General features: G+C 39.6%; 2 protein-coding genes across 3 annotated transcripts; both read left to right on the top strand.

Moving 5' to 3' along the window:
• The first annotated feature begins 126 nt into the window (after positions 1–126).
• On the top strand, positions 127–9,029 carry LOC131787835 (uncharacterized). The gene is made up of 8 exons (XM_066174238.1): positions 127–1,168; positions 1,969–2,187; positions 2,778–2,954; positions 3,589–3,739; positions 3,932–4,140; positions 4,578–4,815; positions 5,248–5,528; positions 7,672–9,029. Exons 1-8 carry the CDS (start codon positions 953–955, stop codon positions 7,831–7,833), a joined length of 1,653 nt encoding a protein of 550 aa, XP_066030335.1. The 5' UTR covers positions 127–952; the 3' UTR covers positions 7,834–9,029.
• On the top strand, positions 7,738–23,518 carry LOC131787886 (uncharacterized). Of its 2 annotated transcripts, none has more exons than XM_066174236.1 (11): positions 7,738–7,867; positions 12,014–12,831; positions 13,049–13,483; positions 17,857–18,107; positions 18,639–18,857; positions 19,443–19,619; positions 20,242–20,392; positions 20,587–20,795; positions 21,229–21,466; positions 21,911–22,191; positions 22,871–23,518. In XM_066174236.1, exons 2-11 carry the CDS (start codon positions 12,030–12,032, stop codon positions 23,057–23,059), a joined length of 2,952 nt encoding a protein of 983 aa, XP_066030333.1. In that variant the 5' UTR covers positions 7,738–7,867; positions 12,014–12,029; the 3' UTR covers positions 23,060–23,518. The 2 variants fall into 2 exon arrangements, with proteins under 2 accessions (XP_066030333.1, XP_066030332.1); XM_066174235.1 differs by lacking the exon at positions 7,738–7,867 and adding an exon at positions 10,557–10,780.
• The last annotated feature ends 257 nt before the right edge of the window (positions 23,519–23,775 follow it).

Raw genomic sequence — 23,775 nt, 5'->3', positions numbered from 1 at the left:
AACATGGCTAGTGTCACCGTCTACTGTCCCTCTCTCCCTTGGATAGAATGACGTCACTTCCTATGTGATCTTTCCAAGAATCCAACGGAAACCAGAGGTCATTTTCTGAGAAGTGCGAGACCCAATATCAGTCAATAGAGGTTTCAGGGAAAACGCAGTTGTTTCTCTCGAAAAACATCGCCATAGCGTACTGAACCAAGGCCCCAAGTCGTTAAAAACCAAGGTGTATGGTGCAAGCAAATACATCCAAATAGCCGCCATTTTGTAAAACGACCACAACTTTTTAATCACCAGGGTAGAGAGGGGAACAGAATTTGCCTACTACTGTAAATACAGGTATGGTGAGTGCAACTCCGCGCGAAATTCTTTACTGAGTCGTATTCTTAAGCCTAACTTCACTGTTTTAGTGCGTCATGGTACAGAACCATCTAATTCCAGATGATAGGACTAGGTATTGAAGGGTAGAATAGCCTGAAAATGGACATATATGTAGGGCGAAAGACTTGACATGCAAGTATTGAAGTAAATGTCGTGTTGCTTCGTTCGCGGTATTTCATCGCTGTCTCTTCCAAGATACGATCTTAAATGCTCAGCGAACAAGGGAACTGATTAATGCACGGACAAATGACCGTTTACATTTCGCTGGAAAGAAGTATGGCTTCCACCATGCGTAGCATATCATATTTGACAAGAACAGAGCTTGTGAACGAAAAATTAAAATTTAGTGTGACCTTAAACTTCCCCGATTTAGTCGCGTCACTCAAAGCTATTTTAGGAAATACCTGGAAGTGAAACCCGAAATAATTAATAGCGTTTATCTGGGAATGAAGCTATGCAAATTTGACCAACCAAGATTTTTTAAGACAAAGGTAAAAGGAAAAATTTTCTTCTTGACCCACCTACGATAATAATACTAGTAACCTCGAAGCAGGTTTTGATCTCTCCTGTCAGGATGTCGAATACACAAGGACCCACAGTCGTGACAAGGGTGATTCCAATCCCCAAAGACAAAGTTGGACTTGTCATAGGAAGGAAAGGATCAAGAATACAGGAAATCAGAGAGCAAACCGGAGTCCAGCTATCAATTAATAAAGAAAATCAAGCGCTCTTGAGAGGTACGGCAGAGCAATGTCAAAATGCGGAAAAGATAATAAAGGAAATCGTGACGGTAAGAGCTCATTAGTGGGTAAAAGGAGGCTGAGTGTCTGTATCTAACTCAGTGTCAATTGAACCATCAAATCGCTGTTCTATATACTGTACATAGTATGCTTTTGTTTTCATATTAAAAAGCAAACTTAAATCAAAGAAATAAGAGGGTAGTAATTATAAATCCCTCAAAGAAAATATTGATATCTACGTAGAGAGGTTTGACTGTAAAACTCTAATAGAGCCACTCTTTTTTCGGTACTTAGATTTTTACTGCTTTGAAAGTGGGTGTTTTGATTAAATATAAATGTTAAATTGGTATGGAATGAGGTGGCCATCTTACCGCAAGTTTTCCTCAGCCTGCTGCTTTTAAACTCTCTTGATCCGCCGCTTTGAACTTCCCTTAATTTCATATTTAATTTCATTCCCTTATTTGCTTAAATATATCATTTTAAACACTTTTATATAGTTGTAAGTTTAAAGACCTTATTCGCAGTTTAACCTAGTTTTATAAGTTTAATAGTTCTATAATTTTATGCAGTTCCACAATACCACATAATTTTAAACACTTTTATATAACTACTTGGTTTATTTATTTATCTTTTCTTTCGTGACTGACCTGTAAACTAGCTCTATATAGCTAAGTGTTAGCCACGTTCATAAAGTATGTATGTATGTATTCATTAGTTACCCACCATTCAAATATCACAGATTACATATGTTAAATATATGAATTCTCAAGAATTTCAAAGCTTGTGTGTATTCTCGCCCTAGGTTTCTTTTTAAATCTAAATACGGTTATGTCTTTGTTCTGATCCGCAGGGTGCTCAAGACAGCGAAAAAGGCGGGTTTAAGAAACTCCAAGTTGACATACCTGACAAATTCATGGGCGTCGTCATCGGAAAAGGGTATGAGAAGTTGAACAATATCTCAACTAGGACTGGTGTAACTCTAAAAGCCTTCAGGGGCAGCCCTGGCCTGTACTTCAAAGGATCAAGAGAGGGCGAAAAAAAAGCAATAAGAGAAATAAAGGCCATTGTGGTGAGTGTGAATTGGTTTCCCTGTGTCATCATTCTTTCTTCTGATTGGCTGTTGTGACTATGTTAGTTTTGGTTTTACGACACAGGATCCAAATCCACCCAGAAGACCTCTTTCATAATGGCAGGCATAATTATCAGTCTTTGGTGCGCAAGTAAAAAAAGGGTCAGAACATAATTTTAACCTCCCCCTAGAGAAAAAATTCTATCGATGTTTTCCACATGTTGTCAAGGTCATGGAGGCTAATTTTCATAAATGTAATAGAATACATAGGAGACTACCCCTTTTATGAAAGACATCTTTAGGCCTCGTAACAAAGGTAATGCCTCTTCAAATTATCTTGAAACTTAAGGTATGCTCACCTCTTGTACTACTTGAATGTCTTGGTGAAGAACGAGTGAGGATTTCAGCATGGGGGGTTACCTTTACGATATGACATCACACCTTCCTCTGGGATTTCTAAAAACGAAAGTGAGCTCAAGAAGGCTCTTGTTAGGAAATTAGGGATTCAGTGTCCTGACGGCTTTCTTGGTATTGGACGTAAGTCTGTTGCAATGCACCATTGGCAATTAACGGTTTTCTTTTCATTTAAGAATCTTGCAATCAAACGTTCACAGAGTGTTGAACCTCCAGCAAGGTTTGTTTACGTAGACACTGCTCAGCTGGAAGAAAACCACGAGTTTGAGCTGCAGAAGTTACAATCAGATCAAGTCCCCGGCTCTGGAAATAATTACTTCCAACTAAAGCTACTGGAACATCCTCAAGGAAAGGTCTGCCCGATTTTGCCCTGATCTTGTATGAAAAACGACTGTCCAACGCCAAGCTGACCTTAAATATAGAAAATGATCCATGTATACAGACATATTGTGAATGTTACTGCTTAGACAATTAATCATTCAATCTCAGCAACACAGTTTAATTTACACCATTCACTAAATATAAACATTACTAATTTCACACTATAAGTAGGTAACTGAAGGTTTCGACCTATCATATTGCAAGTTCGCCCTCCTACGTGTTCGCTGTAAACCTCCACATGAAAAAGAACTACAGCCCCAGAACAAGAAGCTAACTACATAAATCCTCTATTTTAGTACTTGCTCTCATCACATTTTGTCTCGCCTTTGTCAAAACATTTCTAGAAACAGGCTTATGATGAAATTTTCTGAACCTCCTCGCCGAAAGTCGATCCAGCCGTTGCGTTTAAAACGGTTCCTTAAATTTGGGCAAAATTATATTTGGCATGCTTATTACTTCCAAGACTTAGTTTTCAATTAAGTCTTAACGTACAACGACTTTTAAACTGAGGGGAATCGACTACAACGTCTAAACAAAGTGACCCTCCCAAGCAATAAAACTATTAGTTATCACAAAAGACATCACACTCGTCTCGTTTCTTCACAGGAAACAGTTGATTTTTCTGACACGGACAGTCTGAAAGAAAAGATCAGCGGAGTTTTAAGGCAAATTCACAAAGAGAATGAGGAAGGGGGTATGGTTAAGATAGACATGTGGAGTCATTTCGGCCACGCCTATATAACCAAGATTGATGAAGGTGAGAAGTGGGGAAAGAGGGGGAGGGACGACACCGTAGAAGAACAATAAGCGTATGAACGAAAAATTTTTGAGAAGGTATTATCAATATTATTCGAAGATTTACGAAAACATCTGGTTCTGTTTCTTACATAGAAGTGTAATGTGGAGGTGATAAGCTAAGACTTTATTGCTTGTTTTTTCTGTACTGCAGGTGAAGAGGAAGATACTTTTACTCTGAAGGAGATCAAAGAAAGAATTGAATCCACGGATGACAAGAGCTGGAGGCCGTTCTTCAAGGAAGGCGTCGAGAGAATTGAAGTTGAGGCAATTGAGAAGGGCCTTGAATCTTACACAGCAACTGAAGATATCAGATATGACTTCACATTCTACACTCCTTCTTGCCGAGATATTCGTGTAAAGGTATTTTAAATCTGTAAATAGTGTAAATAAGGACATCCATTTGTATCGTAGGATTATTTTCATCATCTGACGCTGAACTTGAATTGTCCATCCTCAAACGAAGACATTTTACTTTTGGTCAAACACTTTCGTGTATCGCCAAATAGGAAATGAAGAGGGGTATTCTCGTTTACATCTGCAAGGTTCAGTGAAAACGATACGGTCTTGAAGGAGTCCGGACAGTTTGTCCTTATTAGGGACGTTAAATGTATGATGTTAAAATCTCTTAAGTCATATTCTAGCCTCTTAATTAAAGGAATAAGTTTCCCATAGCTGAGGAACTGAGACACTGAAAAACTGTCTCTTGTTTTAGTCAGGCCTGTCTCCTTCACTGAATAAAGACTGATTGGAATTGGTTTTCAGTTTACCAAATTTTCTTGCTTCTCTCTTCCTGCCAGGCATGGCTGGTGGAGGAACATTCTGAGGACGAGGGTGCTACAGCTCCTTCGCTGATGTTCTCTCGCAGTGCTCCTATCCCCGTCAAAAACGTCTTGACTCGTGTGTTATCCGAAGACGAGGCCGGAAGTACATCGAACGAACCCTGTTTCCATATGTGCTCTCAGTTTCAGCAAAGAATGAGAGCAGATATTTTGATACCTTCCAAGGGATTTGACTGCCGTTTGTTGATACGAACATGTGAGTCTGTAAAGTATAACAAGAAGGACGTAACAAACAGCTTCTCACGGCTCTGAACGGCATTAACTTTTAATTGCTGATGGAAAACTTGCCGCGAATGACATTAAAAAAGGAAGGAAAAAAGCTAAAAGAGCGAAATATTGGATGATATTTGCCATTAGTTTTACCGACCAAAAAATAATTAATGAAAGCAGCTTACAGCACTGAGTACCTTTTTTTACTCCATGATTTATTCTTCTGAACCTCAGAAGAAAAAATCATGAAGTCAAAAACACCCGACTCTGTAAGGGACTAATTTTCACCGAGACTAATATTGGAAAAAAAAAAATAACGGAAGAAACGAACTACGGGCTTCTGTCTAACATTGTCGCATGATGATAAATAAACCTCACATTGTCTCAGTTAAAAGTGTGTCCTTGTATTTTTGTTTAGGTCCAAATATTCCGCAGACACCAGAAGCTGAAGAAGAAGACAGAATTCTAGAAACTTACTTGATGAACATGAAAATTGATGAAGGTAAACTGAAGTTACCACCAAACTCGGAGCTTCCAGATGGGTTTGAACTTTTCTACCGACGTCGTAGTTTGAGAAGAACATACCAATGTCCAGCAACGGATGGAGAACAGTTTGCTTTGACTATTTGTAAAGACCAAGCTATAAACGTAAATACTGATCAACGTGATGAAGGGAGCTTCGACGAAACAGAAGTAAAGGTACGTATCACTACAATCAAGTTATTCATTCTCTCCGTTTTTGTTAGTTCTTTGACGTTGTTCGTGTTGTGATCCATGTCAATCGTCTGCAGTTGATACCGAACAGTCATTCCGTATGTCTGTAGATTAAAACGTCTGTAGAACGCTGATTCGACCGGTCAGTCCGCTAGTCAGCCAGTGAAATAGTTAGTCCGTAAGCCAGTCCGCTGGTCAGCTAATTCGAAAGTTGGCCAGTCGGTCACTCAGTCTGTCTTTTAATCAGCTGCTCAGAAAATTACGGTCTGTCAACCGATGAGTCAGGCAGCTTGTCAGCTAGTCAATTATTCAGCAATATCAGTCAGTCAGTAGGCCAGCTTACCAGGCAGTCTGCCAGCCAGTCTACCAGCCAGTTCGACAACCAGTCAGCCAGCCATCCGCCAGCCAGTCCAGCAGCCAGTCTGCCAGCCAGTCAGCTAGCCAGTTTGCCAGCCAGTCCGCCAGCCAGTCCGCCAGCCAGTCCGCCAGCCAATCCAGCAGCTAGTCTGCCAGCTAGTCAGCTAGCCAGTCCGCTAACCAGTCCTCCAGCCAGTCATCTAGCCTGTCTGCCAAACAGTCCGCCAGCCAGTCAGATAGCTCATCTGCCAGCCAGTCAGCTAGCTATTCAGCTAGCCAGTCTACCAGCCGGTCCTCCAGCTAGTCAGCCAGACAGTCCGCCAGCTAATCGGCCAGCCAATCTGCCAGCAAGTCTGCCAGCCAGTCCACCAGCCGGTCAGCCAGTCAGTCAGCCAGCCAATCCACCAGCCAGTCAGCCAGCCAATCTGCCAGCCTGTCAGCTAGCTATTCGGCTAGCCAGTCTGCCAGCCAGTCCACCAACCAGTCCGCCAGCCAGTCTGCCAGCCAGTCCGCCAGCTAGTCCGCCAGCTGGTCCTCCGGCCAGTCTGCCAGCCAGTCAGCTAGCCAGTCCTCCAGCCAGTCAGCTAACCAGTCCTCCAGCCAGTCTGCCAGCCAGCCAGTCCGCCAGCCAGTCCGCCAGCCAATCCACCAGCCAGTCCACCAGCCAGTTCACCAGCCAGTCTGCCAGCCAGTCCGCCAGCCAGTCCGCTTGTCAGTCACTAAAATCTTCAGTCAGTCATTCAGACAGTCAATTTGGTATCATCATCAACTAAGCTGATAATGTTAATTGGCCACCGTTAAGAGTTCAAAGCTGACGTTTCGAGTGTTAGTCCTTCGTTAGCCCTGACGAAAGGCTAACGCTTAAAATGTCAGCTTTGAAACCAGTTAGCTGTCCTACATTTTAGTTCTTTGGTCATCTGTTTTGAGTCAATGGGAGTCTTACAGGCTTTAATTTCTTTTCCTAATTGTCTAATTTGTTTCGATTTCTTATGAAAAAAGGCGGACATTCATCTGCATTGTAAAGAATGGGATGAAGCTTCGTGCTTCCTGTTTTCTCGTCACCACATTCCCACCAATGGCGTAGCTCCACTTCCTACATATGAATCCACACACAACCCACAATTCCTCTAATCGCTCTGACGAAGGGCTAACACTCGAAACGTCAGCTTTTTTACCCGTTACGGTGGCTAATTTACGTTTTCAACCCAGTTGTTAACACTAAATTACCTGCTATACTCTCCCACCGACGCAGCACCACAGTTTCTTTAGAAACTTACCCCTTTATCAATAAGTCAGGCAGCTTGTCAGTTAGTCAATTAGTCAACCCTATCAGTCTATCAGCTAGCCACTACGCCAGCCAGTCCGCCAGTCAGTCCGTTAACCAGTCCGCTAGCCAGTCCGCCAGCCGGTCTGCCAGCCAGTCCTCCAGCGAAAGATTCAGCTAGTCACCCAGTTGGTCAGTCAGTCACTGAATTCGTCAGTCAATTATTCAGAGAGTCAATTTGGTATCATCATCAACTGAGATGATGACGTCAATTGGCCACCGTTAAGAGTTTCAAAACTGACGTTTCGAGCATTAGCCCTTCGTTATCCCTGACGAAAGGTTCACGCTTAAAACGTCAGCTTTGAAACCCATTATCTTGGTTATTTCGTTAGTGATTGACTATCCTACATTTTAAGTTCTTTGGTCATCTTTTTTGAGTCAAAGGGAATCTTACGGGCTTTAATTTTTCCTAATTGTTTAATTTTGTTCCGATTTTGTATGAAAAAGACGGACATTCATCTACATTGTAAAGAATGGGATAAAGCTTTTGATGAAGGAGTCTGGGAACCAGAGCAGATCGTTACTAAGCTACCGACGTTCCTAAAATTTCTGAGACAAGTTCAGTCACACGTGGCCCCACATGAAGAGACTATTGGAGACGAATTTTAGCCAAAAGCAATCGAAGAGCAGGATTAAATCTATGGTACTTGTAGGGGGGGAGTACTAAAATGTGATATATTAACTAAATGTGAATGCTGTTCAATCCACGGTTTAAGAAGACGTCATTACTATCCTACGCAACACGCACTCAGTGCAAGGATGCAACGCATAACTTTAGGCTCCTGATGGACAGTGGAAAAACCCATTTTCTTTAAATTTTTAAATACAAAAAATAACTTAAATTAATAGCAAGAAAGGCTGTGCTTTTTGGGATAGAGCATTTATTGCAAGAGAAGTCATCCACTCACACGACTGATCTTGAGAAAAAAAGACTTTGTTCATCGCACCTGTAGTACGTGCGCCGCCGTTTGTAATTTGATTTTAGTGAATTTATACATCTTATTTGAGAATGTGAAAATCCAGCATTTGATCTCACCATCAAAGCTTGATGTTTCGAGAAAGTTCGATTCTTTAAGAGGAGAGAAAATTATCGGAAAGAAACCTAGCAATAATTGATTTGAATGACTTCAAATTCGATTCTATCGGTCATACAATCTCCTGAAACCAAATTGTCACGGATAATGGGTTAGATTAGATACAGTCGAACTTGCATTAAGCGGTCAACCAAGGGGAATGGCAGCTTAATAAAGGTTCGACAGATTAGGGGTATTATAAAAGACGACACACAACTACAGAATCTCGTTAAAAAATGCTACGTACTTTGATTTTGGGAGAGAAACATAGATTCAAAGATTATTCTAAGTCACATTTGAGTGGTTCCCCGTTCAGTGACAGTTCGATACAGGTGGAAAACAATAAAAACAGGCCGTTGAGACTTAGTAAAGGGTGACCGCGACCGCTTAAGAGCGGTAGTCCGTAAAAATGGAGCCAGATCGAAAATCTGCGGACAGACAGGTTCACCAATTTGGTTCAAATTTTGCATGTAAACTTAGTTAGGGGTTCTAATCGCGAAATGGACATTTTGGAATTTATTTTGCGGTAAACTACGGCTCACGTCCATTTGAAACTCTCCAGGACATAGAAGCGAGGCTGACGAAGAGCAGCTTTTCAATTCCTGGGCTTCATTTGCTTTCTCGTTTTTGTATGTTTTTTATTATAAAACAAATATGCAACTCTTCTGTGCTTTGAATATTATATTTCGTAGAAAAATATAAAGAGTATCCTGTATTTTCATTCTGCTTGCTTTGTCAGATTAGTGCACCATTCAATAATTTATATCTTCTGATTTAACAATTTCAAAGTAGTATCAATGTTCAATATATAAGTAATGCTTTCTTTCGAAGATTGATGTTTGCTTTCAGTAATTTACATTTACATTCAATGCAACCTTATACCTGCTTAATTTTTGAACACAAAAATACTTACACTCAACTTCAATCTTCATTATCTAATGCAGATATATAGACACTTTTTTTCATTCTGCTTTAATTCTGGAAGGTGTTGTCTCTAAAATCCAGTTGCAACGGTGGATTTAGCTGAAGTCGCGTTATGATCTGAAAAAGTGCCAGAAGACTCGAAAATTAGCTTATTTAGACCGGATACAAATTATACCGTGAGAGAGTAGAGCCTCGTGATAAGGAAACAGCTTTTTTCTGTCTCGCATCAAATTTTCAAAAATCATTAGTTATAGGCGTGAATTTTTCCTTATAGGTCCTGCTCAATTTGATTATTTGCTCTTGATCTCCATCGCGTAACAGCCTATTCCAGCTTTGAACGAGCTGAAGACCACGCGATAGAAATCTTACGCTCACAATTTTTAAATTTGTAGTGAGCATAGCACAGAAAAGCTGAATTTTGTAGCTGCAGAAAACAATCGTGTTGTAAAGCCGAAATGTTACCAAGTTATACTTCGCTAATTAAAAAGTTATGGAATTTTCCAAAAGCTTTGACAGGAACAATACTTTTTACTGCTGTATTAACTAACGGAGGCATCGGGAAAGGCATCAAGAAGAATGATATTTACGTTATGTAACTTGTTGTGTGACGAAAAGTATCTTAACTTGATCAAGGCGTTAATCACAGTTGGCTAGCTTTTTACTTGAATTTTGCAGTCTTGACTGTCGTTTCCGGAAAAATGAAAAGCTACACAACTCTGCAAAATTTCCCTCTCGATTTTTATATTTTTAGACTCATTAATAAGTTTTTATCCACAACCTAAAATAAGAAATTTAAAATTTCCATCAGCTGAAGTTACTTTACTGTATATTATATGTATTTAATCGCCCCCATTTCACGTGGAAAAAAAGCAATTTGGAAAACACTAAGCTTCGAGAAACAGCCAAGTTAAGGCTAATGTGTTGACCGTCCTTAAATATGTAAAATCAAGGCCACTCGTTTAGGAGACCTTTTCTTAAAAGACCCATACATAAAAATAATTCTGTTTTCCGTTCGAATTGTTTTTTTCCCTATTCAATTTAACGAGAAGTCATGATACTTCTTTTTTCGTCACGCACGTCACGCAGCAAGTTACAAAACGTAAATTAATTCTTGGTGCCTTTCTGGATGCCAGCGATGCCTTTTTCCGATGCCTCCATTGTTTATTATAGCAGTAAAAGATATATGTACAATCAACACTTTTGAAAATTTGCTTAACATTTTATTTAGCGAAGTAAACTGTTTTCTGCAACTACAAATGATCTGTCTGATAAGAGGTATTGAAAGTTGTTTCACCGCTGACCACTCGTATTTCGCTCTTCTTTTCTTCCCCTGCTTGTCGCCCGTGAAGTACGAACTCTCGATTGCGTCGCGACGGAAGTATTCAAGTTTAATTTTTCACTAATTATGGACATCTAGCCCTTGAAACTTGAAAAATATCACCTAAAACTGCAAGAGTGTTTGATTCCAGTGTTTTTCAGAACTTAGTAAGATTATAAGATACTACCGGACCCAAAGTAAATTCAGGAACCAGCACATTCACTCCGAAAGCGACACCAAGGTTAGTCTACTCATTCAGGCTATTAATAGTTCAGTAGAGATGCTAAGGTCAGTCTACTCATTCAAGCTATCGATAACTCACTCGTTCGCTGCGCTCACTCGTGAGATATTGAGTTGAAAATTCGGAGAGAAACTCCATATCTACGCGCGCCAATGTACTATTTTCTATTTCGCGATCGATACTATTTCAGTCGACAAAGTGAAACAACATTTAAACTTTTGGTGGAGTCATTAAGAGGGAGTGAAGACCACCGAAAACTGGTAAGAAGGCCAGTGTTAAGAACATTCTGAGCCTGGAAGCCTATTCAAAGCACCAGCCAAATATTTGTTCCAAAACATTGTACTATACATTTGCATATGCTATAAATATTAATTTTATTATATAAATCTGCATATCGATATTTGTTATTTAAATGCCTTGAATTTCGGAATTTGGATTTTTTACTGTCTCAGTCATTATGGAGTGTTACTAGAGAATTCGAAAACGCTTCTTCCTCACAAGATTAGAGGAGTGTTCGGTCGCGTTACGTAGATCATTTATACCTCGGTGGTACCCGCAAAGACGACTGAGCTGTCTCGTTAGTCTGTTCAAAAGCATTACAATTATTATTCAAACTGTCATCGATTATCTGGTGTTCAAGCCGGTGTATATTCAAATTCAAGAGAGTATCAATGTTCAATGAGTAATGATTTCCTTTGAAGATTGATGTTTGCTTTCCGTAATATACATTTATATTCAGCCTTACACCTGGTTAATTTTTAAAAACAAAAAAATTTACACTCAACTCCAATCTAATGCAGCAATGATACATGTTTAAATTTAACGTTATTCAGTCTGATTTTTCTTAAAGTTTGGATATAATGTGCGCTGTCACTAGTTGAAAGAGCGTGTTCTATCAGAGTACAAAGCGCCAGGGTACGAAGTATTTAGACTTACAAACTACGAGCAAAAAGTTGAATTCGAGCTGCCGAATCATTTGGGTTTGTGAACCATCGCAGATTGTGAATAGTTTGACATTTTTGACAGCTCTAGTCTTATTCAACCAATCAGGTTATTTGCTCTATTCTAACAAGGATTTTGACTGACTTATTTTAGCGTGTTTCATGAGAGTATGAAACATGCTGACAACACTTTTGTTCGCTTCTGTTCTTGCAGCTGATTTAATGGTTATCAATTTCTTTAAGGTTTTCCCGCATTTGTCAACTTGCTTGTCATATTCATTTCCGATTTTAGGACCTGTATTTATGACATGGCAGAAGAAGCTCTACGATCAACAAGTCTTAAAGCAAATTTTCATCGCCTGACACGATTATTGATGCGTGGAGGTGTGCAGCTTTTGCGGGAGACATTAGACTCCATTCACTCACCAGCTGATCTCCCTTTGAAACTCGCTGACCCTGCCATACAGGCACAGCTGAGAGGAGCACGACTTACCCGGCCAGAGTGGGTTTGTCTGAACCCATCCCCTGGGGTATATGGAAAGTCCAATGATTTTGACATCACATTAATCTTCAAGTTATTCAGGACAATTTGCGGCCTGACCCCTCCCCCTGGACCGAGAGGATGGGATGATTTACCAAACGACTCAGACTACACTCTGGTGGCAGATTTAGTGCGAATAAAATATTTTCGAAATGAGATTTATGGTCACTGTTCGACTATGGAAATATCTGACATCGATTTTATTCATCTCTGGGAGGAAATTAGTGAGGCTCTGTTAAGAATTGCGAGAAATATTAGTCCTGCAAAGAGAGATCAGTGGGACAAGTCCATTGATGATCTTCTTCGTAATCCTTTGACGCCAGATGAGAAAAGATGCATTGAAGAACTAGAGACCTGGTATATGCGAGATATGGATCTTAAAAATGAATTTGTAAAGCTGAGAGAGAGGCTGAGAGAGGAGCTGACAGAGGGGCTGAGAGAGGAGCTGATAGGAGGGCTGAAAGAGGAGCTGAGACAGGGGCTGAGAGAGGAGCTGAGACAGGGGCTGAGAAAGGAACTGAGACAGGGGCTAAGAGAGGAGCTGAGGTCTCAAAGACCCGCGTGCGTAGGTGAGTAGAAGAGTAAATTTAAGTCCCCAACAGACAAAAATAACGAAACCTTATCCTCACTTCCTTTAATGTTAATCCAATTATGCCATTTTTCCCGAAGATCCTCATTTAATTACTTTGACCTTGCACATTTGCTTTAAAAATAAATTTACAAAACACCAATAGTGCTCTTTTTTGGGTTCAAATTCAGGTTGATATTTTGTTGTTTTTCTATCAGTCATACAGATCAAGGACGTGGCTGGATCCGAACCGACGTTCCTTGCACCTAATCTATTATTACCTGAGCCGGAACAAGCAGCGGGAGCTGATGACCCTGAACCAAATAATCCACCAGACATAGCTGCTTGGAACGTAATTTTATCATTTAAAGAATCAGTTGATTTATTCTTTCGATACTTATCGTATAAACTTCATCTTCTAGTGCGTAACGACGAGGTAGGGAGCTGGCATATAACAGTTGAATGCAGTTCATTGCAAGTCCTTGAAGGATTGTGGGAAGATTATCGCAGTGGTCATCTTAATTCAGTTGCCCAGGTAATACTAATAACACCACAGGTCTTGAAGAAACTTGGTCGAACTGAGCTGAAACTGACGACCTTTATTTCTGAGGAACAGTGTGAGAAAGTAAAAAAGTTGTTACAGGCGAGCTCAGGTGATTATTACGAGTTTACCAACTTTGAAGTTTAAGCGTTTTTACAGTTTTTATTGATTCGTCACAATCATGAAGGCACACTTTACCGAAAAGGAAATATGGACGGTGAATTGCAAATAATTTAGCTCAGTTGGGTATTTTTCACTATCTAGAGCCAGCCAAGGGTCTTGATGGTCTTTGATCAGATGCAGCAATTAATGGGTGTAGTGAACTTTGGGTGAAATAAGAAAATAAAGGGAGGTGAATAATTAGACCCGAAATTGAATCCAATCAAAAAAATGGTTTTGACTACTTTTCCATTTGATTTGTTTTTCCGTTTCCTTAATTTTAATTATTTAAAGGAGCGGAAGACAAGAGCAAAATTCAAAGCGCCTTGCAAGCTTCAATCCCAAACGCTATTTCTGAGGGATCGAGCCAAGTAACATAGTATTTAACATGATTCCTTGTATCCAGTCACCTGAAAGATGGTTAAATTTTGACGAGGCAGTTAGTTTGTGGATTTGTATAGCCCCGATGCTCAGGCCTCGAGAGAGAGCAGCTAGAACCCTTCATTGTTTAGATACTCTCTGCATTATGTTACAATTCATGCATAGTCTTGAAGATGTTAATTTACAGTAATCAGGTTAATCTTTAAGAAACGCAATTCTGGATCTAGGCGGTCACTTGAGCAAGTAAACCTACATTTTATAGCTCTTTCTACATGATGATTGATCAAAGAAGCTAAAATATGTGAACAACTTTTGGAATGGGAAATTTCACGTTTAAAGAGGTGCCTATAGGGGAGATGTGGATGGGAAAATCGAAGCGTTCCTTTCTTCTGTCGTTTATTACTTTGGAGATTGCTAACATCAGCAAATATATCTTTTGTACGGCACAAAACATTCATTAGTCTATGATTCGATTGTTTATCAACATTATCGCTTATTTTAGGCGATTTTAAAGTCTCATTCTACGTGTTGGTTGACATACAAGCTCCCGTGTGCGACAACTTCGGCTTTTACAGACGAGAAATTCTGCCCTCACGCTCGAGAGGAAATATCAATAGCTCTATCAAATTAAAAAACTGTGCTACTATTCCGAAAATAGAACTAAAACAGTGCTGTCGTTGCCACCTACCGCCATGGAACACTTCCGTGCAGAACTCCACCAAAATAAAATCTGTGGCGTAACCAGAAGACTTCTCGTCAGGATTATTTAGGGCGTTGTTCATGCTGTCTGCTGTATAACAATTTCAGAATATTCTGCAGATCTCTATGTGTATTTGCTTGCTTCGATCGTAAAACATCAGCATTTTTCCAAGCATTCTATCGAGTGTTGCGGGCGTTGGATTGCGTGACCTGAAGAATGGCCCGGCCTTTTCTGCGTGCACGTGCGAGCCAGTTTACTACGGCACAAGACTCTTTCGAGTTTCGTTGCGTGGTGTGGGAGTTTAGGTGTGTTGGTCTGGCTCAAAATATTTCTGCACGCTGCAAAAGGGCAAGCAACACGGTATTCTCTATTTTCTCCTTTTCCTTCATTTGCATTTTTATTTTCTTTCTTTCATTATCATACAGGTATGTTTTTTTAATTCCCTCAGCGCGTTCCCTTACATTGGTAAGTAGGATATGAAAATTCAATATTAACAGAAACTAAAAACCCTTTCAACTATTAATTACTTCAAAGAACTGCTTTTATTTATAACTTTATTTCTTAAGCGAATGTGTTTTTATTTGCTATATATTGCCACTAGAACATGAACCTAGGTCCCGATAAGTTTTATGTTTCGTGACTCCTAAAAACTGTGTTTGCGACACCATAAATTGAGAAATCAAAAGCAATTACGCCCGAGAAAATTTGCTTTTAGCCTTCTAGCCGCAGAAGGCAAATCCATGCAATGAATCGTTCTAAGACCTTTGTAAACTAAAGACGTTACATGGAAGAGTATGTAATGTGTTGCTCAAATATTTGCACTAAATCTGTAACCCTTAAACAGATCACGTACTCGTATAGGTAACGTCCGAAAAATGTCACGCATAAACAACACCGTGGGCGCGCCTAGCGAATTCTTTCCGCTTTCTTCATTCGAAAAGAGACAACTTATTTACTATTTAGTTTCGGTGTTTGTAGAAAAATTCGCACCATACCTTCCAGTCAGTAGAACTAACTACTGATTTCACACTAGTCAGTACGCACAGAAAACGTAAATGTCAAGTAAGATTGACCTCAAGTCTCACATTCTATTCGGCACGCTCAGGAAACACACATGCTAAGTAAGATTGCCTTAAGTTTCGCACGCTATTTGGCACGCACAGAAAAACGCACATGTCAAGTAAGTTGCACTGTGAAAGTAAAGTGAGGTATTTTTATTGAGAATTTGACTGTATTTTTTTATTCCTAGGAGCGGTCGTAAATATTCTCATACAAACTCTTATATTTTCACCATGACTCTTTTCTACGTGAGATGATCATCTGATAGCTAGAGCTTGGGCTGCCTGTGGTCAAGCAAGATTGATTTAAAGTCTCGCACTCTATTCGGCACGCTCAGAAAACGTATATCTCATTATGATTGATCAAGTCTCATACTCTTTTCGGCACGCACAGAAAACGCACATGTTGAGTAGGATTGACTTCAAGTGTTGCACTCTAGTTAGCACGCTCAGGAAACACACATGTCAAGTAAGATTGCCTCAAGTTTCGCACTCTATTCGGCACGCACATGAAACACACATGTCAAGCAAGATTGACTTCAACACTCGAACTCTATTCGGCACGCACAGAATCGCACATGTCAAGTAAGATTGAATGCAAGTCCCGCTATGTCTAGCTATGTTCAAGTTCGGACCTCAGGCAAAAATTCTGACGAACAATCCCTTACTAGCTAGGTGGACTTTGGATGGGCCCTATGGAAAAGTACAAAAAGCAGCTGGTCTTTCTCAGAAATCAAAGAATTATCTCCCAGACGTGTGTTGGACAGGGGAGGAAAGTAGTAAAGCAACTGCCTATGATGTGGGTCCCCAAATAAAGAGTTTAAAAGACGACACCGGCCAGAAATGTTATCTAAGATTTACTGGTTGATAGAGCAGCAGATCGCTCGATACTTCAGCCGGCTATCTGCCCTGACAAAAACTGGTTTATTGAAGAGATCCCCCTCTGTAAGCATGAATTAGGACGAAGAGGTCGATGCCGATGATCTTGCTTCAGAAGTCGAAATTGACCAAACAAGACAGAAGATAGGGAGGGACCTTGCAAAGTTTAGACGAATACGGCAGGAGAGAGTACAGCTGTTATTAGGCTGCAAAAAAATACCGACCTTTATATCGCACATTTCTTTAAAATTTATTTGCATTACCCACGCAGGAAGGCTACTGGTCAAAGCATTGCTGGCTCATTCTTTAAGTCGCGCGATTCAACGCCGGTAACACTCGATGGAGAGAGATATAGATTCTTATGAAAAAAAATGCAGATATTTTACGATCGAAGCAAGCAAATACATATAGGAATAAAGGGGTAAGTTTCTAAAGAAACTGTGGTGCTGCGTCGGTGGGAGAGTATAGCAGGTAATTTAGTGTTAACAACTGGGTTGAAAACGTAAATTAGCCACCGTAAAGGGTAAAAAAGCTGACGTTTCGAGCGTTAGCCCTTGGTCAGAGCGATGTCAGGGCTAACGCTCGAAACGTCAGCTTTTTTACCCTTTACGGTGGCTAATTTACGTTTTCAACCCAGTTGTTAACACTAAATACATATAGGGATTGCAGAACATTCTAAAATTGTTTTCTAGTAGACAGCATGAACAACGCGCTTGAATAATTCTTACGAAAAGTCTTCGGGTCACGCCACAGGTGTTAGTTTGGTGGAGTTCTGCATGGAGATGTTCGATAGCGGTAAGTGACGACGACGACACTATTTTAGTTTTATTTTCGGAATATGGTAAGGAGAAATTAGATGCTAGTCACTCTTAGGGGTTAAAAGGTTAAAAGGCATCCAAGACAGAAATACGGCAGTGCCCAAAGATTTTTTCGATGCTTTTTTGAGATGAAATTATAGATTATAAAGGAGAATTAAAACTAGTGTTGTAGCTTTCTGGCAAGGGGAGATATTTGACTTCAAAGTTATCAAATATTTGGATGAATCGAAAAGTCTAAAAACACAGTCATTTATTTATCTCTGTTGATTGACAAGTCGTCAATTAAATTGACTGATACTTGCGTCGTACATTTATGAAGGATGTAACAATTTGTATGTAAACCCTCGCGTCACGCGTCAATGCTGCTGTAGGAAGTACTCGGAAATGAAATCCGAAGAAGTTGTGCTTCATTCTCAGATAAATTTGGCAAACCAAGATTTTTAAGACAAAGGAAAATTGTTCTTTCTTGACCCTCCGACGGTTACACTAGTAACCTTAAAACAGGTTTTAATCCCCTCTATTGGGATGTCGAATGCACGAAGACCAACAACCGTGACAAGGGTGATACCAGTCCCCAAAGACAAAGTTGGACTTGTCATAGGAAGGAGAGGTTCAAGAATACAGAAAATCAGAGAGCAAACCGGAGTCCAGATATCAATTGATAAAGAAAATCAAGCGCTCTTGAGAGGCACGGTAGAACAATGTCAAAATGCGGAAAAGATAATAAAGGAAATCGTGACGGTAAGAGCTCATTAGTGGGTAAAAGGAGGCCGAGTGTCTGTATCTAACTCAGTGTCTATTGAACTATCAAATCGCTGAGCAGTTCTAGATTATATTCTGTACATTGGATGCTTTTGTTTTCATATTAAAAAGCAAACTTAAATCAAAGAAATAAGAGGGTAGTAAATCCCTCACAGAAAATATCGATATCTACGTCGAGAGGTTTGACTGTAAAATTCTCATAAAGCCACTCTTTTTTCCTTATTTAGATTTTTTCTTCTTTGGAAATAGGTATTTTTATCAAATATAAATGTAATATTGGTATGGTAATGAGGTGGGTATCTTACTGCAAGTTTTTCTAAGCCTACTGCTTAACTCTCTAGATCCGCCTTTGAACTTCCCTTAATTTCATTAGCTACCCACCATTAAAATATCACAGATTACCTATGTTTTATATATATGAATTCTCAAGAACTTCAAAGTTTGTGTGTATTCTCTCCCTAGGTTTCTTTTTAAGTCTAAATACGGTTATGTCTTTGTTCTGATCTGTAGGGTGCTCAAGACAACGAAAAAGGCGGGTTTAAGAAACTCCACGTTGACATACCTGACAAATTCATGGGCTTCGTCATCGGAAAAGGACATAAGAAGTTGAACAATACCTCAACTAAGACTGGCGTAACTCTAAAAGCCTTCAGGGGAAGCCCTGGCCTGTACTTCAAAGGATCAAGAGAGGGCGAAAAAAAAGCAATAAGAGAAATAAAGGCCATTGTGGTGAGTGTGTATTGGTCTCCCTGTGTCATCATTTTTTTCTTCTGATTGGCTGTTGTGATTATGTTAGTTTTGGTTTTACGACACAGGATCCAAACGCACCTAGAAGACCTCTTTCATAATGGCAGGCATAATTGTCAATCTTTTGTGCGCAAGTGAAAACAGGGTCAGAACATACTCCTCACCTTCCCTTAGGGGAAAAATTCTTACGTTGTTTTCTTAAGTTGTCAAGGCCATGAAGGCTTGTTTACGTAAATGTAATAGAATACAAATGAGACTACCCCTCTTAAGAAAGACATCTTAAGGCCTCGTAACAAAGGTAATCCCTCTTCAAATTATCTTAAAATTTAAGATATGTTCACTTCTCGTGCTACTTGAATGTCTTTGTAGGAACGAGTGGGCATTTCATTGTGGGTTACCTTCGCGACTTGACATCCCACTTTCCTCTGGGATCTCCAAAAACGAAAGTGAGCTTAAGAAGGCTCTCGCTAGGAGATTGGGATTCATTGATCTGACGGCTTTCTTGGTATTGGATGTAGGTCTGTTGTGATGCACCATTGGCAATTAACGGTTTTCTTTTCATTTAAGAATCTTGCAATCAAACGTTCATGGGGCGTTAAACCTCCAGCAAGGTTTGTTTACGTGGACACTGCTCAGCTGGAAGAAAACCACGAGTTTGGGCTGCAGAAGTTACAATTAGATCAAATCACCGGCTCTGGAAATAAATCCTTCCAACTGAAGCTACTGGAACTTCCTCGAGGAAAGGTCTGCCCGATTTTGCGCTGATCTTGTATAAAAAACGATTGTTCAACCCCAAACTAACCCTTAAATTAGGAAAATGATTCATGCATGCAGACATATTGTGAATGTTACTGCTTAGAAAATTGATCATTCAATCTTAGCAACACAGTTTAAACTACACCATTCACTACATTTAAACATTATTAATTTCACACGATGAGTAGGTACTAAAAGGTTTCGACCTATCATATTGCAAGTTCGCCCTTCTACATGTTCAATGTAAACCCCCGCATCAAAAAGAACTACAGCCCTAGAAAAAGACGCTAACTACAGAAATTTTTTATCTCTGTACTTGTTCTCATCACATTTTGTCCCGCCTTTGTCAAAACATTTTCTGGTTCTCCTCGCCGAAAGTCGATTCAGCCGTTCCGTTTAAAGTTGTTTCTTTTATTTGGAAAAATTACATAATGCATGCTTATAACTTCGGAAAGCTTGATTTTTCAATGAAGTCATGACACACAACGACTTTTAAACTGAAGGGAATCTACTACAACGTCTAAACAAAGTGAACCTCCCAGGAAATAAAACAAGCAACAACCAACAGTTATTTTAAAAAAAACATTACAATCATCTTGTTTCTTAATAGAAAACAGATGATTTTGCTGACACGGACCGTCTGAAAGAAAAGATCCGTGGAGTTTTAAGGCAAATTCACAAAGAGAAGGTGGAAGAGGGCGAGGTTAAGATAGAAATGAAGAGTCGCTTCGGTCACGCCTATATTACCAAGATTGATGAAGGTGAGAAATGGGGAAAGGGGGGGGGGGACAACACAGCAGAGGGACAACGAGCATATGAATTGATCAAAAAATCTCTGATGAAGTATCTTGAATTCGAAGATTAGCGAAAATGCCTGGTTCTGTAACTTGCATAAAAGTGGAATGTGGAGGTGTTAATCTAAAATTTTATTTCTTTCGTTTTTCTTTTGCTGCAGATGAAGAGGAAGACACTTTTACTCTGAAGGAGATCAAAGAAAAAATTGAATCTACGGATGGCAAGAGCTGGCAGCCGATCTTCAAGGAAGGCGTCTTGAGAATGGAAGTTGAGGCAATTGAGAAGGGCCTTGAATCTTTCACATCAACTGAAGATATCAGATACGACTTCGCATTCTACTCTCCTTCTTGCCGAGATATTGGTGTTGAGGTATTTTAAATCTGTAAATATAGTAAGATTATCCATATATATCGTAGGATTCTTTTCATCATCTGACGCTGGACTTGGATTGTCCTTTCCTCGAAAAAATATTTTCACTTCTGATCAAACATTTTCGAGTATCGCCAAATAGGAAATGAAGAGGGCTATTCTCGTTTATATCTGCAAGGTTCAGTGAAAAAGATAAGGTATCTAAGGAATCCGGACAGTTTGTCCTTGTTAGGGACGTTAAATGTATGTTGTTAAAATCTCTTAAGTTATATTCTAGCCTCTTAATTAAAGGAATAACTCTCCCGTAGCTGAGGAACTGAGACACCGAAAAACTGTCACTTGTTTTATAGAAGCCTGTCTACTTCCCTGAATAAAGACTGATTGGAATTGGTTTTCAATTTACCAAATTTTCTTACTTCTCTCTTTATGCTAGGCATGGCTGGTGGAGGAACATTCTGAGGACGAGGGTGCTACAGCTCCTTCGCTAATGTTCTCTTGCAATGTTCCTATCCCCGTCAAAAACGTCTTGACTCGTGTGTCATCCGAAGACGAGACCAGAAGAACATCGAACGAACCATGCTTCCATATTTATTCTCACTCTCAACAAAGAATGATAGCAGACATTTTGATGCCTTCCAAGGGATTTGACTGCCGTTTGTCGATAAGGATATGTGAGTCTGTGAATTATGACAAGAAAGACGTAATAAACAGCTTATCACAGCTCTCAGTGGCATTAACTTTTTATTTCATGAGTTTTTTAACTGCGGATGGAAAACTTACTGCGAATGACATTAAAAAAGGAAGAAAAAAGGAAAAAGAGCGAAATTTTGGATGATATTTGCCATCAGTTTTACCGCCCAAAAATAATTAATGAATGGAGCTTACAGCACTAAGTAGCATTTTTTACTCCATGATTTATTCTTCTGAACCTCAGAAGAAAAAAATCATGAAGTCAAAAACGCTCAACTGTGTAAGGGACTAGTTTTCACGGAGAGTAACACTGAAAAAAAATTTCGTATGGAACTAAGAATGGGCTTTTGTCTAACATTGTCGCATAATGTTAAATAAACCTCACATTGTCTCAGTTAAAAGTGTGTCTTTTTATTTTTGTCAAGATCCAAATATTCCGCAGACACTAGAGGCTGAGGAGGAAAACAGAATTCTTGAAAGTTACTTGATGAACATGAAGATTGATCAGGGTCAACTGAAGTTACCACCGAACTCTGAGCTTCCAGATGGATTTGAACTTTTTTACTGCCGTCGCAGTCTGAGAAGAACATACCAGTGCAAAACAATGGATGGAGAACAGTTTGCTTTGACTGTTTGTAAAGAGCAAGCTAAAGACATAAATATTGATCACAGTGATGTAGGGAGCTTCGACGAAACAGAAGTAAGGGTACGTATCACTACAATCAAGCTATGCTTTCTCTTCGTCCTTGTTAGTCATACACCGCTGTTTGTGTTATGATCCATGTCACTCGTCTGCGGTTGATACTGAACAGTCATTCAGTATATCTGTAAATTAAAGCGTCTGTAGAACTCTGATTTGGCCGGTCAGTCCGCTAGTCAGCTAATTTGAAAGTTGGTCAGTCGGTCAGTCTGTTAATCAGCTACTCAGACAATCACGGTCTGCCAACCAATAAGTCAGGCAGCTTGTCAGTTAGTCAATTAGTCAGCTCTATCATTTCATCAGCCAATACGCCAGCCAGTCCGCCAGCTAGTCCACTAACCAGTTCTCTAGCAAAACATTTAGCTAGTTAGCCAGTTGGTCAGTCAGTCACTCAATTTGTCAATCAGTCATTCAGAGAGTCAATTTGGTATCATCATCAACTGTGATGATAACGTTAATTGGCCACCGTTAAGAGTTTCAGAGTTGAAGTTTAACCATTCGTTAGCCCTGACGAAAGGACAACGCCTAAAACGTCAGTTTTGAAACCAATTAGCTTGATTGTTTCGTTAGTGATTGACTATCCCACATTTTAAGTCCTTTGGTCACCTGTTTTGAGTCAAAGGAAGTCTTACGGGCTTTAATCTTTTTCTAATTGTTTATTTTGTTTCGATTTTGTGTGAAAAAGACGGACATTCATCTGTATTGTAAAAAATGGGATGACGCTTTTGATGAAGGAGACTGGGAACCAGAGCAGATCGTTGCTAAGCTACCGACGTTCCTAAAATTTCTGAGAAAAGTTCAGTCACTCGTGGCTCCACATGAAGAGGCTATTGGAGGCGAAATTCAGCCAAAAACAATTGAAGAGCAGAATTAAATATATGATGCGTATAGAGATCAAGAACTAAAATGTGATAGATTAACTAAATCTGAATGCTGTTCAATCTGCGGCTCAAGAAGACGTCATTACCATTCTGCGCAGTACGCGCTTGGTGGAATGATGCAACAGTACAACTTTGGGCGCCTGATGAACAGTGGAAAACCTATTTTCTTTAAATTTGTAAATACAAAAAAATAACTCAAATGTTGGAAACTGTACGATACGTTAATTATTGTTGATTTGATTGACATTTATAAGGGATTTCGTTTAATCTATAAATAACCAAACAACATGTATACGGCACCTGTTTTATCGCCCCATACATGGCACTGTTCTGGCACGTGCTTACAGCGGGACATTGTGTGTGTTTCTTTCGAATAAGCTGAGAGTTGTGAGTGGGAATTAATCGAAGCGTTGTTGTAAAATCATCAAATCAAGTGAATAAATCGTGATTTAATAAGGAAGCGTGGTAAAGCTTTTTCACGTTTTCGACACTAGCTGGAAAGTCATGTACGATCCCTTGCTTGACAAACACTTTGTCATTAAACCGATCCATTTGTCAATTTTATGACACTTTCATTTTAAACCAACGAAAAGAGAAAAAAAATTGGTTGTCAAACAGTTAGTTATCTACGTGTATTTGATATTATGTACTCTGTGCCTTTTACGTGCTTCGCAATCTATAACTTCGAGAACAGACTCAGTCCTGAATC

This window comes from Pocillopora verrucosa, chromosome 11 (assembly GCF_036669915.1).
Source record: "Pocillopora verrucosa isolate sample1 chromosome 11, ASM3666991v2, whole genome shotgun sequence".
In the NCBI taxonomy this organism is placed as follows: domain Eukaryota; kingdom Metazoa; phylum Cnidaria; class Anthozoa; order Scleractinia; family Pocilloporidae; genus Pocillopora; species Pocillopora verrucosa.
This window is presented reverse-complemented; position numbering and strand designations above follow the sequence as displayed.

Bases quoted from the DNA above. Each gene is read 5' to 3' on its own strand.
- LOC131787886 (XM_066174236.1), top strand. From the start codon at position 12,030: ATGGCAGAAGAAGCTCTACGATCAACAAGTCTTAAAGCAAATTTTCAT. The intron at 18,858-19,442 runs GTGAGTGTGTAT...TTTTCATTTAAG, and splicing joins GAGAAATAAAGGCCATTGTG to AATCTTGCAATCAAACGTTC. The intron at 20,393-20,586 runs GTGAGAAATGGG...CTTTTGCTGCAG, and splicing joins TATTACCAAGATTGATGAAG to ATGAAGAGGAAGACACTTTT.
- LOC131787835 (XM_066174238.1), top strand. From the start codon at position 953: ATGTCGAATACACAAGGACCCACAGTCGTGACAAGGGTGATTCCAATC. The intron at 1,169-1,968 runs GTAAGAGCTCAT...TCTGATCCGCAG, and splicing joins TAATAAAGGAAATCGTGACG to GGTGCTCAAGACAGCGAAAA. The intron at 4,816-5,247 runs GTGAGTCTGTAA...ATTTTTGTTTAG, and splicing joins CCGTTTGTTGATACGAACAT to GTCCAAATATTCCGCAGACA.